Genomic DNA, 14,874 nt, shown 5'->3' on the forward strand with positions numbered 1-14,874 from the left:
TACACTATTAAGAATGTCTTCCACAGTGGGGGTGCTTGTTGAGAATTCATCTGCAAATCACTTCTTCACACCTCTTTGTGATACATCTCCCAGGCTGTTGTCTATGGATTCCTGTTGCCCTCTGGAAACCATTAACTATTGCCCATGAATCTGCACATATCTTCAACTTAAACAACTTTTTCGTCAGATAAAGTAGATGTGACATCATGTCTGTCTATTGTTAAGATCAACTGATTTCTTAGGGAAACTCCCAGCTGGGTTGGGGTATAATTCCTAAGTAAAGGTGGTAGGCTACTGAAAGGATGGTCTATCCATCAACTGGACTCATAGTTAAGAACCAAGCTAATAGTAGTGTAATAATATTCAGCAGATGTACCACATTGGGGGTACACTTTAAATTCAAGCTATACCACTGAGAATATTTTAAACTTCTACATATTTACTTTATCATTTTTAGAATCCTATAAATCTGGAGATCAAAATATAAGCAATTATTTTTCATGGCTCAATGTGGGCATGTGTGTGTGTGTGTGTGTGTGTGTGTGTGTGTGTGTGTGTGTAAGTCTGCGAGGGTTCACTGTCTTTTCCAGGATTATTTTACCTTAGTGGCATTAAGACCTCATCAAATTGCCCCCCAATTAATGAATAATCTTGTGACTGCGTAATGGTAGTGCCTGAGTAGCATGTGCAAACTGTCTCCTCCTTGACTTCCATCTGCCCTTGTTTACTTCTCTCATCCCTTTGAATTGTTGATTATTAGAAGCTCCATGGGAAGGTTGTTTCTTCCCAGGAGAATGAGGTCACTAGTGAGTCTGATTTACCTTTTCCATTATACTACATTTACGTTTATACCACCTGATAAGTTTTCTGGGAAGTAAGGATTATCTCTGTGTATTCCATTAATGGTCTATACCATCCTGTCTTGTTATTGTAGTGAATTTTTCTGATGTGTAAACAGTGTTTATGTCAGCAATATCTTGTTTATGTCAATACCATTTTGCCTACTGCATACAGATTTTGCCAATATATTTGGTATGATTTAAAAAAAAAAAAAGTGAGGGCTGGTGAATTGGCTCAATGAAGGAGGGCACATGTCTCCAAGCCTGATGATCTGAATTTGATGTCCATGTGTTGTCTTCTGGGCTCTATTTACATACTATGTCATGTATGTTTATCTTACCCCAAATAAATGTAAAAGCAAATATAGAATTATCTTGATGCTTTCCCATATTTACTTACCAAATTTATGTGACTCATTTTATGTAATATTTATATTTATAGCATGTATCAGAAGCTAATTTGCATGTATTCCTTTCTTTCTTTCTTTCTTTCTTTTTTTTTTTTTTTTTTTTTTTTTTTTTTAGAAAAATGGATTCTACATCTTTATTACCAACAGTTTTAGATGTGGATCTGACAGTTTTACGGATTGAGTGTTTTCCCAAGGATGTTCTTGTGAAATTTCAAGGCAAAATTAATAGTGAGTGTCAGTTTGACTATCACATATTGCAGAGGGAAATACAATATATTCCCAAAGTGAAGAATACTGTGGGCATCGACGACTTTTGTCTGGTGGAGGAAAAAGTGACTGGAGAATGGCAGAGAGGAAGGGTTGTGGGGAAGACTAACGAAGTCTACACAGTGTTGCTCATTGATCGGGGAGAAGAACTGAGAGTGGATGGTACTCGGGTAGCCTCTGCTTGTGAAAAGTTGTTTGAACTCCCTCCTAGAGTCATATTTGGCATTTTTGCCAACATACTTCCAGTTGGAGAGAAATGGTCACCCAAGGCTTTGCATTATTTCAAGTCTCTGGTAGGAATAAGGCTGAAAGCCACTGCGCAAACAATTTTGCCTCTTCAAATGATTCTTCTTGAGGCACCCAAAGTGATATCTGAGGTTCTTGAATTACAATTAGGAAGATTTATTGATAGGGATACTTTCTGTCTTATTGTGGAAATATTAAAGGAACTCCCCCAGCCAATGCCAGACTTACTACAACATAAAAGACCCGAGTCATCATTAAGTAGTATCGGTACTTCACTTGATGTTCAATATATCCTAGATAATTTCCAGACATCTGTATCAGTGGGAAGTTTGGACAGTATCAAAGTATCATCTGCACTGAGCCCTGGCAAATTTTATTGTCAGCTACTTAAGCGGATTCCAGAGCTAGAAGACTTGACAGAGTGTATGAATTTACATTATAATACAGTAGGACAAGAAACCAGCCTTACTTGTGATAATTTCGGACTCCTGTGTGTTGCTAAAGGGACAAATGGACATTGGCAAAGAGGAATTCTCCAGCAGCTCTTGCCTGATAATCAAGTGAAAATTTGGTTCATGGATTATGGCAGCAGTGAGTCTATACCCTCGGTTCACGTGAAGAAACTGAAACAGGATTTTATTTTTGCGCCACTGTTCTCGTTTCCATGTTCTCTGACATACTTACATTATCCAGACCCAGAAGTAAGAAAACAACAGCTGACTATATTTAAGCAAGCCCTCTTAGGACACATGGTGTATGCCCACATTGACTGGTTCAGCGAGGATGAACGTTTATATTTTGTGACTTTACAGTCTCAAGAATCTGCACTTAATTCTAATTTTTTTCTGAGGACTCCGGGAACACAAATACTTCATCCTGCATTTGAGTCAAATATTTCCAATGTCTTGAGAGAGACAGCCACTTCTGATATGGGCAGCCTTGCAATTGGTGGTTTTATTGGAGATATTGAACAGCCAGTGGGTGGACTAACTGAAAAAGATGATGTAAAAGTAGGTTTTCCTATTGAAACTGTAAAAATGGAGATAGACTCTACCCACATCGCATTTGTAGTGAATGTTTTAAATCCATCAAATTTCTGGGTACGCATAAGTAAGCATCAGAACAAATTTGAAGACATAATGAAAACTATAAATAAATTTTACAATGCATGTGAAAATGATGAACTAACTCTGAGAAACCCTGAACCTGGACTGTTCTGTTGTGCCAGATATACCAAGGACAGATGTTTCTACCGAGCCATCATCACTGAAATGAATGATTATTGGATTAATGTTTACCTTCTGGATTATGGAAGTACTGACTCCATACCATTTTTTGATGCAAAAATTTTGCTTCCACAATTTTGTGATTTGCCTCCCTTAGCCATGCACTGTTCACTTGTACATTTATCTCCTGTCACAGATTTATGGGTACAGGCAGCAACAGATTATTTTAAAAAAATTGTTCTGAACAAAGCAATTTTGCTTGAAGTTAGAGCAAAAAAAGGTGACAAGTACATGGTGAATATTCAGAATATTGAAGCCCCTGACAATACGGATGTTGTCTCTCTGATGCTACAAGCTGGGTTTGCAGAATCAGGAGATCTTCTAAACTCTATAGGAGACTGTTCAGTGTTAAAGTTAAAATATGAAGATACACTTCATAATAGAAGTGTTCTGGCTTCTGCCCCTGTCAAAAGACCTAAGCTTGAAAAGTCTCATTCCGATAAACTGAGGTCTGATAAATACAGGGTCCTGGATCTGAAAATTTCTTCCAATTTGTGCTTTGACCCAAGCTCATCACAGCCTTATAGGGAATATGTGTTCAATCCAGGAAAACGTCTTGAAGTCAACTGTTCTTATTGTCATGGTCCTGGTGACTTTTCATGCCAACTTCTGTGTAAGTTAGGAGATTTGAAATTACTGATGGAACAAATTCAAGATTACTATAGCATCCATCCAGAACCATATCAGACTGGGAAGGTAGCTTGTGTGGCTAAGCATTCCAGAGATGGAAAGTGGTACAGGGCTGCCATCTTGACTCAAGCATCAGACCAAGAAGTTGAACTAGTATTTGTTGACTATGGCAATCAAGAGCGAGTTTTCATTAAAGATCTTTGTGCCATCAACCCACATTTTCTTGCTTTAGAAGCCCAGGCTTTCAGATGCTGTCTCAACTATTTAGTTGAACCCATTACTTGTAAACTATTAGACTGGACAGCAGAAGCTTCCAGGGACTTTGGAAATTTCATTTCATCACGCGGAGGATTACTAACGTGTATTGTGTATGCCTTAGTTCTCATACACCCTAAATGCTTATGCAATTTAGTGGATTTACAATCATCACTTACTAGTGCAAATGAATTTCTCTTCCATCGTGGCTCCACCCACTACAGTGTATTATCAAGGCCACTCCCATTTTCAGTTAGTCTTTACAGTTATTATTATTCTTCCTTTGATATCAAGATTGGAAGTGAAGAAGATGTGTGTATATCTCACGTATATAGTCCCAAAAAGTTCTATTGCCAGCTTTGTAGAAACAGTAAAGATTTAGAGATGTTGAAGACAAAAGTCAGAGAGATGATTAGCCTCAAAATGTGTGCAAAGTATGACTGGAACAGAATGAGACTATGCATCTCTAAATACATAGAGGATGGGCTCTCATACAGAGCACTGGTGAAACCAGCAGAGTCGTCATCTGACCCTTGTGTTTATTTTGTGGACTATGGGAATGAACAATTTGTAGAAGAAAATATGCTGTGTGCCATTTCTGATCAGTTCCCAGAACTGCTGTTTACACCTATGCAAGCAATTCAGTGTTTCCTGTCAGATCTTAGAGATATAGATATCCCAGGAGAAATCAATAGATGGTTTGAAGACAGTTTCCTAGGGAGGCCCTTAAAAGCAGTGATACTGTCCAGGGAATCAGATGGGCAGTTTGGTATAGACTTATATGATGGCTATCAACATATAAATCAGACAATAAAACTGCTAATTAGTATTTATGGAGAAAAACACTCTGAGCAAGCATGGTATGTGGAAAAGAATCCTAGGTTAAACCAGCCACTCACTGCACCTTTGAAAGAAAACTCAGAAAGCAACCGTGGCCACAAAGCAATAAATAAAACTAGCCTAGCAACACATCCTGCAAAGAAAACTGATCAGTTGATTCACCCCCAAAACATATATGCCAGACATTTGAAACCATCCATTTGTTACGGAGTTGAACCCATGTCAAAAAGCAAAGTGAAGAGGCCCTTTAAGTATGGACTTAAAAGTAAAAATGGAAAACTCATTCCTGGGTCTGCACACATTCCTGAAGAAAGAAGCATGGGCTCCAAATCACGAGAGACAGTATCAAAGTCAGTTACCAAAGACTTAAATCAGGCATCTTCCCAAACCCAGTGCATCCTTCGTAGACCTCAGGTCACAAAGGTTCCTCAACCCCACATTGACATGAGTACCCAGGTTAAAGGGTCTTCACCCACTAGCCACCATCTAGCCAGTTTTCCCATTCCACTTGCTGGGGATGGAAACAAAGCCATAGGACTCACAGATGTCCTAAATAAAGGAACAAATGGCCAGAAAAAGCAGAAGTCCCTGGGCCTTCTGGTGAGAGATCATGTAGAATATTCTAATAACCATGCTGTGTCCAGAGACATTACTAAAGAAGTGTTGCGTGAAGGGCCGTTTGTAGTGGAAGTTTTTGATCATGGTAATACTGCCATTGTAAATAGTTCTAAACTTTATTCACTTAACAGGGAACTCTTAACTATGCCCCAGCTGGGAGTTTATTCTTTTCTTCGTAGAATAAAGTGGAATGGGCCCATTGAAATGTGTAAAAGCAAAATTACAGATTATTTTTCCTCGGGAGTAATCCACAGAATAATTTCTTGTGAATTTTTGAAGATGCACAACAAGCAGTGGGAAATCAATGTAACTTGTGGCGATAAATGTGTCATCAAGAAATTGCTGAGCTGGTCATCATGTCCTAAACTACAGGAGGGGCCGTTGCAGACACCTCAGATCGTTTCTCACAAAGTCAGTATCTATAAAAACAACTCAAAGGCAGGAAGAGTAAATCCATATGAAGGTTCCATGATCTTCAAACCACTCTCCCAACCGCTAGTTGAAATTCCTTCTGAACTGGTAAGGCATAGACCGCTTGAAAAAGCCAAAGTGATTTACATTTCTGAGACTGGGGGATTTGATGTGAAGTTACCAAAAAATCAGAAAACATCAAATTTAGCACGATTAATACCTAAAGAAGACAATTCCTCTTTTTTATCAGTGGATACTTTTAAAAGGGGGTTAGAATTCTTGTCAATATCTAGAAGAAATTTAAAGTGGTACCAACCCCAAACAGAAGAGTGGTGGGTGGATGAGAAGGTAATTGGCTTTTTAGTAAATCATCGACAGCATGAAAGAGTACCTGCAGATAATACCAACGTACTTAGCAGACAGATCAGAAATATTCCAAGACAAGGCATGCCTCGTAAATGTATTTGGATTGTACATTCCAAGAAGACCACCCTTGAGTTCATTGTGTGTTTATTCTCTCATTTGCACATGAACAACATTTCTCTGAAATATTTAGACTATGCTTGGGAAGTGGAAATGTTGGTCAATGGTGTGTTGCTTTGGGGGTATATAAATGTAACTACATCTCTGGTGAAAGAGAACAAACTGACATCTTCAGGCACTGTTCTCAGTGTGGAGCCCCAGACTCTTCTGTCACCATGTGTTATCCGGCCATTTGTTTGGGCACCACTCCAAAATGGTAGGTGGTATTGCGGCATCGCCACTGCTGTCAGTGACCCCTCAGACTTCCGTGTGCAGTTAGAGGATTTCTTTGATACAATGAAATACCTCTTTACCTTGCTTTCTGACATACCGGAGCCCTTGCAAGTCTTGCCCCCAGAGTGCATGATTCCTGGTTCCAGTTGCCTATTCAAAAGTGAGTTGGAGGGTCACTGGAATAGAGCAGAAATTTCTGAAGTTTTGGATCAATCTTTACATCTTGTTTTGATTGACTATGGGCTTTCTGTTCATATACCCCACTCAGAAGCCACAAATCTTAAATCTGTATCTGAGAAAATTATGAGTTTGCCAAGGCTCAGCCTGTATGGTGTCTTACCTGCTTCAGGGAAGTTGTGGAATAAAGAAGCCAGACAGTTTTTTCAAGATTTCCTATGCAAATCAGGCTTAGTTTTTTGGTTTCGGGAGTATGGTCCTCCAGCAGTATCGGAAGTGGATGTCATTTACAAGAATGACAGTGTAGCAGATATGTTAGTGGCATCTGGTCTTGCCATGCATCCTAAGGATTCCACTGGCCCCGATGGTACTGGATCTAAACTACAGAGCCAACCCATCTGCCCACTGTTGGACAAACACTGGCACAAAAAAGCAAGTTTTAGTTATAGCACAGTAAAACAAAAGGTACAGAAGAAGAAACCTTTGAAGAGGAGAAATGTTTCTAGGCACCTCTTAAAGAAAAGCCGTGTTAGTCAAAAATTACATACTGGAAATTTAAAACTGAGAAGAAAAGTCAGTATTGGGAAACTTAACTTCCCAAGTACTATTCTGTTTGAGATATACATAGCAGCTTTGTCTGGGGGCCTCTCTGATCGCTTGGGAAACAACACAGTCAGCTTTGAAAACATTTTATCAACTGCCAGAGTCCAGAAGAAGAGTCACACGATGGACTCAAATGCAGTCAGTGTTAATGAAAATATTACAGCAGAACATTTGAAAAGTAAGTTGCTGTTTTCAAAGGAGTTTCTGTTTTTTGGTTCGTTATTTTTAGTGGACTATTTGTCCAGAATGGACATAACATATTACAGAAAATAAAAATCTTACTAGAGAATCTGGATAGAGCTAGTCACAGTGTATTGTGGCTACAATTTCTGAACTTAATAGGCAGAGAGAAAAGGGTCACCTAAGGCTAGCTGAGGTGCGTTGTGAGTTCCAGGCCAGCTAGAGCTGCATAGTAAAACCCTGTCCTAACTAACAAACATGATGACTTTGACTGTAAAATGTTGTTTTTCCATTTTTACCATTTCTGAATGGGAATTTATTAGCTTTTCATAAAAGTAGTAATTTTAGCCACCACAGGCATGTATACATTCATGATATTTTACAAATGCTATCAAGAGTTTCATAAACATCCAGAAGTTGTCGGGGTTCAGACTGACAAATCTTCCTATCCCCCCTTTGAAGAATCAATTTTCTAACATGCACATTCTTATGTAACAGATAAATTACATATCTAGGTACTTTTGAAGGTATTTATAGCATATTGTAAGTCAGTTAAAATTTATTGAACAAACTTACTGAAGTGTATTTCCTCCTAAGCCATTCAGACATAAAACAAACTCTAAAGTATTATTAAGATTTCCCTATTTTATGTACTATTATCTGATTTTTCTCATTTGCATTATATTAATTTTCCTCTATGGATTATTTACTGTGGGTTTTATAGGTGACTGTTTGTTCAGACTTCATAATAATGCCTATCCCATATCCAAATTATAATTCACATCATCACAGATTACACTCTTTCAGTGGGTGGAAATACCTTATTTTTACTGATGCACTGTTGTAACTTATTTTATTTGAATTCACATTTAGAATTGTCACAGTTGATGAGTGCTGTAATACTGGCTTTTTGTCTTTTAACTTCTAAATCTTGTGATATAATAGGAGGTATATGTCGTTGTAGGGGCAGTGGGGGGTTTTGCTACATTCCAGGTACTGTGTCAAGAGTTGTACCTATCCTCTCACTGATTATTTACAGCAACACTGTGGAAGAAGCTGGCATTGAAGTTCACCTGGGCACCTAAACTACACCTGTTTGAATTGCAAGTTGCTTTATTTATGTCTGTTGTTGTTCTGAAGCAAGACTATTAGAAAGACTTAAGCACTTCATTCCTCTCTTAACATCAGTGCTTAAAGAAAAGCATAGTTGGAGAAGGGTGTGGTGGCATATGCCTGTAGAAGGCAGATCTAGCTGTAAGTTTAAGGCCATCTTTGTCTACATGGTGAGTTTCTGGCCAGCCAGGGAAATATAATATGAGAACATGTCTCAAAAACAAAACAAACAGAGCAGGACAAAATGTAACAGAACACACACACCAAGGTTGGGCATGGATTTCTCAAGACATAATAGCATTTAGCTATCATGCTTATGATTCTGGTAGCTTTTGAGGAAACACAGCTGTGCTGGCTTGTTTTATGTCAACTTGACACAAGCTAAAGTCATAAGAGGAAACCTCCATTGAGAAAATGACTCCCTAAGTTTGGGGAGCTATAGGCATAGCAATCCTGTAGGACATTCTCTTAATTGGTGAATGAATTAGGAGGTCCCAGACCATTGTGGGTGGTGCCACCCCTGAGCAGGTAGTCCTGGATTCTATAAGAAATCAGGAAAGCAAGCCACGATGATTAAGCCAGTGAGTGGCACTTCTCCATGGCCTCTGCATCAGTTCCTGCCTCCAGGTTCCTGCCCTGTTTGAGTTTCTGACTGCTTTTTGTTCAAAATTTAAGTACTTAGATATGGTACCAGGAGGCATAGGCCTGTAATCTCAGCTATTTGGGAAGCTGAGGCAGGATGATAACAGTTTCAATATAAGCCTGGCAACTTACTGAGACCTTGTCTCACGTCAAAAGAGACCAAGTTGGTTCAGTGTGGTCCCAGCACTTAGGAGATGGAGGCAAGAAGATCAAGAGTTCAAGGTCATTCTTAGCTGTATTGTAAGTTTGACACTAGTCTGGACTACTTGAGATATTATCTCAAACAAACAAACAAACAAACAAAAAGTAGGCATGAGGAGGAGCAGGGGAGCATGCTTAATGGCTGAGCACACATGTGGTCCAGCACACAGGGATCACAGGATCAGCCCTCAGTGCTGTGAAGAAAAAGAAGAAATTCAGTTAAACTTCAGGAAGACACTTAAGTAAGTTTACCATCAAATGACTCCCTGCCATCGCTGTCAAATCCCCTCCTCCAGTCCCTTTTCCATGTTCATGAATTGACTTGTTTTGTGACCCATTAAGTTTAATCAAATTCATCTGTTTGCTACTGAGAGATTCAGGAAGACTTTTAAAAAATACTCTTGGTTGCAAGACCCGCACGTGTTGCTTTACATGTAACATTTTCCATTGACCTTCCAGACACATGTCTTTTAAACATTTGTTTTTTTAACCCAAAAGAGTTTTTCATAGAAAGAACAGGCTTTTCAGCTTCCTGCTCATCGCCTAGTACTCTTATCACACAGCGTCTCACTGGATGAACCAAACATTAAATTGTGCTCCCCCAAACTAAACTCAAATATTGAAGGCCATTCAAGGAAACCAAAAATCATACTGTTGAGACAAATATAAGAAAACATGATTTTGTGCATTACAAATAAATCTACCTAGTTTGTGTGTTCATAGTTTTGAAACAAAACAAAAAAGCAGAGGTTTGATTTTGGTACTGAAGTGCAGTAAGGGGTCACTGAATATTGTGCCACTACCACCTGTCTTGCCTAGGATAGACTGACTTTCAGTATCTCCTTTGATTGCAAGTCTCAGTCTTCCAATCTTTCTATTATTAAATAGCCCAGGGACTAGAGAGATGGCTCAACCATTAAGAGTATTTGCTTCTCTTCTAGAGGTCCGTCTGGATCCCAGCTCACAACTGTCTGTAACTCCAGCTCCAGGGGATCTGGCATCCTCTTCTGGTCTCTGTGAGTACCTGGACTTATGTGTATACCCACAAACACAATCCATTAAAAGAAATTATTTTAAAAGTGTACAGAGTTTTACTATTACTATCATGAACACTTTCTTGATAAAGCTTCTCTTTTGATGATGGAATTGTGATAATGAACCATTTTTAGTTCTAACTATATAGAATATGGTAAAAGGAGCAGGATGCATACATTTTCCTAACATGGAAATCTATTAAATGATTATGAGAGACATTTTTAGGTGAGGCATGTAATGAAGCTGTGTAACTTGTCTATTTTTCTTCTCTCTCTCTCTCTCTTTCTCTCTCTCTCTCTCTCTCTCTCTCTCTCTCTCTCTCTCTCTCTCTCTCTTTCTCTTGTTACTTTTCAGCACACCTACTTTTATTTTTCACTATGGGAGACTGATCTGGGGCTTTGTCCACACAAGCAAACAACTCTGCCACTGAGTTTTTGATGTTTTGTTTGTTTTGAGGCATTATCTCAAGGGGATCCACACAGTGGCTGAAGTTGCCATTTTCTTCTCTCAGCTCCCAGGTACCTTGTTGCCAGCTACTTTAGGAGATTTTAAAGTAGGAAATCCTGTTTATGGTAGCACACATAAATCTTGGGTAATTCTCAGTAAGATCCTCCATGTTTTGAAGATTGTAACACATGCTTCTGTTTTGTTTTTCAGCAGAGGGAGATGGAATCTCAGATCACTTATGCATCAGTTTGGCAACAAATGTTACATAAGACTATATGTAACTGCCATCTTGCTTTAGCTGTTCCAGAGCCAAACAAAACTAGTAAGCACAGGGAAACTCCTCGCATGGATGCATGTTAAAGAATGGCCTTGTTGTGACATTTCTTCTGCAGGACATACAGAAATAGCAGCTTACCTATACTAGATAAGCTTGTACCCCTTTCTCCCAGGGCTTCAGGTTCATTTTTGTGAGAGACTTTTAGATTTTGCTGTGCATCAGAAGGCAATCATATGTAGCTAAGCAGATCTCTGGGTCCTATTGTTGGATTATCTGGAGTAGACACCCTGGAGCATCAATGTCTAGGAGATACTGATGGCATGAGTCTGGGAACCACATCCTGAGCATCTTTCTTCATGAGAGAGGGACATTGTGGGCATCCTAACTTATGTGGGACACCATCTGTTCACACCTTCCACAACCGTCTGAGCAAGTTTACAGAAGTCTCTTGTCCATTTGATGAAATTTGATGTGTGGCAGTTCCTCAGGATAGGATAAAGTGTTTACACTACCCTATAACCCGAGAGCATGGCCTGTTTAAGAAAGATGATGGGTGTGATATTGTGGCAAAAGAATTCTAATCACACTTGAAAGACTTTGCCTTTAGTCATCTAGGACCTGCTTTGTTCTTAGATTATACACTACCAAAAATATGTGAGCTCCATCCCTTGGACTCAGGGATGCCACATGTCTAACAAACATGTTTGTTTTCTATGGACTTAGGTCTTGTTTACTAATATAAAATATTTTACTCGGTGTTGAGTCTCTTTGTACTAGTGGTTCTATTCTGTGTTTTAATGTTACAGGTTTATCTCAAGTATCTCTTTGGACACTCACATTTATTAGTGAAGGAACTTAAAAGGTAACTGGAAGTTCTTCATTTAGGAACTTCTGAATAAAGGCTTCGAAGAGTCAGAGCATTTAGACTTGGTGAATCTTCCCAAGCTAATAGCTCTCATTCCTTGCTAGGAGGATACAGGTTAGAAGACAACACAGTCTGGGAGCTGAGTTAGGAAGTAGATGAAATTCATTATTCCAAACACAGAATTCCAGTTCATATTTTAATGCCAGATACCACCCTGTTCCTGCCATACTTTTCCTATTATTTCCCCACATAAGGCTCAAGTTGCCTTTATAATCTTAAATATTAGTGGAGACCCAAAGAAGCTTTTAGTTATGTGTGTTGTATCCATGTTTACTTTGGTAAAGAATAAAATCCAAGCCAGGCAGTGGTGGTGCACGCCTTTATTCCCAGTACTTTGGAAGCAGAGGCAGGCAGATATCCCTCTGTAAGTTTGAGGTCAATGTGGTCTACAAAGCTACACAGAGAAACCCTGTCTTGAAAAATAAAATAAAAAAGAGAACTTGCATATTAAAAGATATAAATAATTATCTAATTATAACAGGATTAACATTAATGTAAACAAATGTAAAAACAGGGGCTGGAGAGACAGCTCGATGGTGAAGAGTATGTACTGCTCTTACAGAGGACCTGAGATCAGTTCTCAGCATCCACATCAGGATGCTCACAATCACCTATACTCCAGCTCCATGGCCTCTGTAGACAAAATGTGCTCAGTGCACATACATGCACCCACACTGCCTACATATACACAAATAAAAAATCTAAAACAAAATAGTGATAAAGTGGCATTGTAAAGTTTTGAAAGTCTCTTTCAGGTCTGGATTTAGATTGTAGCTTGCTTCCTACACTTCATTTATCTGATCAGTCCATTTCTAGATCACACACCACATGGTTCCTGAACATGCCACAATGCTGAAGAAAATAATAATGAAAGATGCAGTTAGCATATTAATATTATTATGAAAGTAGTTTTGTCTCACAAACATCCCATATGGAATTCAGGTATTCAATGGCTCTTCAAGAACCACTACTGTGCAGAATACATCTACCTTCTCCTGAGTGGAGGGTGTGATTACTTGGGCATTTGTGGCTGGACTGGAACCATTGTTCTAATATATTTCCATATAGAACAGTATTTCTGTTTTTAATTCCATTAATTCATTTTTATTTATGAAAATAAATACTGTCCCTTGGCAGTATTACTTCAGAATTAAGATGGTTGCTTCTTACCCTCCATGAAGTTCTGTTTTCCGAGAAATAGGGATTATATACTGTTTTCCCAAGAAGCAGAGAGAGAGAAAAAATAGTGAGGCAGAAAAAGTTGAGTGTGATGGAGGTAGCTTTTACATGGAATGGCAGAGAAAATCCCCCCCGCCCCTTTACCTCCCAGTGTCTTTTATCAAGCCATATTAAGTGGCATCTAAGAATTCATTGTCATTTCCTTTGCAGTTCAGTATTCTCCCTTTGAATTTTGTTTATTCATCTTTGATTTTGTCAGGCACTTTGACATGGATTGGAGAGGCAACAAAAAAAGGTCTAAATGCTACAAGCTGTTAGTCGCCCCCCCCCCCACCTTTGTTACTGTCCATTGGCAGTGGCACATCTGTTTCCTTGGCCATTTTTTATTATAGGTAGGTGTGGAGGATTTTAGCTTTCAAAAAAAAGTTACAGCACCATCCCCTGTCCCCACCTTGCCTTCAGTGATGGTATAACACAAGGGTTCACAGAAGACATGTGACCCAGTTCGCACCTCTTTCTTGTTCATCTGGAACTTAATGAATGTTGAGTGAGTCCTCTAAGTCTAATATTGAATACTCTAAGTCTTCACTGCTCTGAGGTCACCCACTATAGGTAACAAATTCCATGTGGAGAGGGCAGGTGTAAGATGCTGCTATATATCCTGCTTATGACTATTTTGGTCTCCTTAGACAAGGCTCAGACATTGTGGAGCTAAGAAAAGCCCACACTGCTGTGTCCTGTCTGAATGTCTGCTTGACAGAAGGTGTGAGCATAATCTGACTGTTATTTTTACCCATTATGTTTTGGAAGAAGATCTTAGGTGGAAATGATAAGTGGTTTGGGTACCCGGATTGGGATGTTGCCTTTAATTTTCCCTGAACAGTGGGCAGGAATGTGAAAGGTCTTGGACAGAAAAGACTGGACCAATCTCAAGGAGGCAGAATGGGCTCTAAGGGAGTCAAGAGTGTGGTAGGGCATCTTCATCATAAGCTATAAAAGAAATTTATCAAAAATTATTGCCATGAAAAATGAATTAAGCAGCAAGATTAAAGAGATTTCTGATTGGTGAATTATAAGTATTTTCTTATGATAAAATACTGAATGAGAAAATGAAGCCTAGTATTTATTTATTTACAAAGCTATAGATGACTATATGAGAACCTTACTTAAAGATAACAAATTTTTCTGTTCTGAAAATTTACTCTAAAACCAAATGTCAGTTTCATGTTGCTGATAGAAAAGTCTCCTTAGGGTACAGATGGAATTTGGGTGTGTTTATAAAGCTCTTTCCTAAGACCGTGAAAATCTCTTACATGGCTTTACTAAGTCCTTTCATTGTTGATATTTGTTTGTTTGTGACAAACATTCTCAGTCTCAGTGTAACTCTGCTTGACAAACAGGCATGGGCTGGCTCTCAAGAGTGAGCCTATAGCAAATAAGGACTTGAGAGCGTTACCTGTGGGAACTTAGAGTGGAGTGATCCACAGGAAACTCATAAAGCTTTGAAATACATAGTGGCAAGTTTTACAAACTTGAT

At 38.9% G+C, this 14,874-nt stretch overlaps 1 protein-coding gene across 1 annotated transcript; it reads left to right on the plus strand.

Annotated features, from left to right (window-relative positions):
• The first annotated feature begins 1,367 nt into the window (after positions 1-1,367).
• Tdrd15 (tudor domain containing 15) lies at positions 1,368-8,603 on the plus strand. Its single transcript, XM_051181878.1, has 2 exons — positions 1,368-7,516; positions 8,512-8,603. Exons 1-2 carry the CDS (start codon positions 1,369-1,371, stop codon positions 8,601-8,603), a joined length of 6,240 nt encoding a protein of 2,079 aa, XP_051037835.1. The 5' UTR covers position 1,368.
• The last annotated feature ends 6,271 nt before the right edge of the window (positions 8,604-14,874 follow it).

This window comes from Phodopus roborovskii, unplaced genomic scaffold, assembly GCF_943737965.1.
Source record: "Phodopus roborovskii unplaced genomic scaffold, PHOROB, whole genome shotgun sequence".
NCBI classification, from domain to species: domain Eukaryota; kingdom Metazoa; phylum Chordata; class Mammalia; order Rodentia; family Cricetidae; genus Phodopus; species Phodopus roborovskii.

What these genes read in the sequence shown, in the direction of transcription:
- Tdrd15 (XM_051181878.1), top strand. Translation starts at nt 1,369, where the DNA reads ATGGATTCTACATCTTTATTACCAACAGTTTTAGATGTGGATCTGACA. An exon ending in TACAGCAGAACATTTGAAAA is followed by an intron (nt 7,517 to 8,511) that starts GTAAGTTGCTGT and finishes GCTACATTCCAG; the next exon opens with GTACTGTGTCAAGAGTTGTA.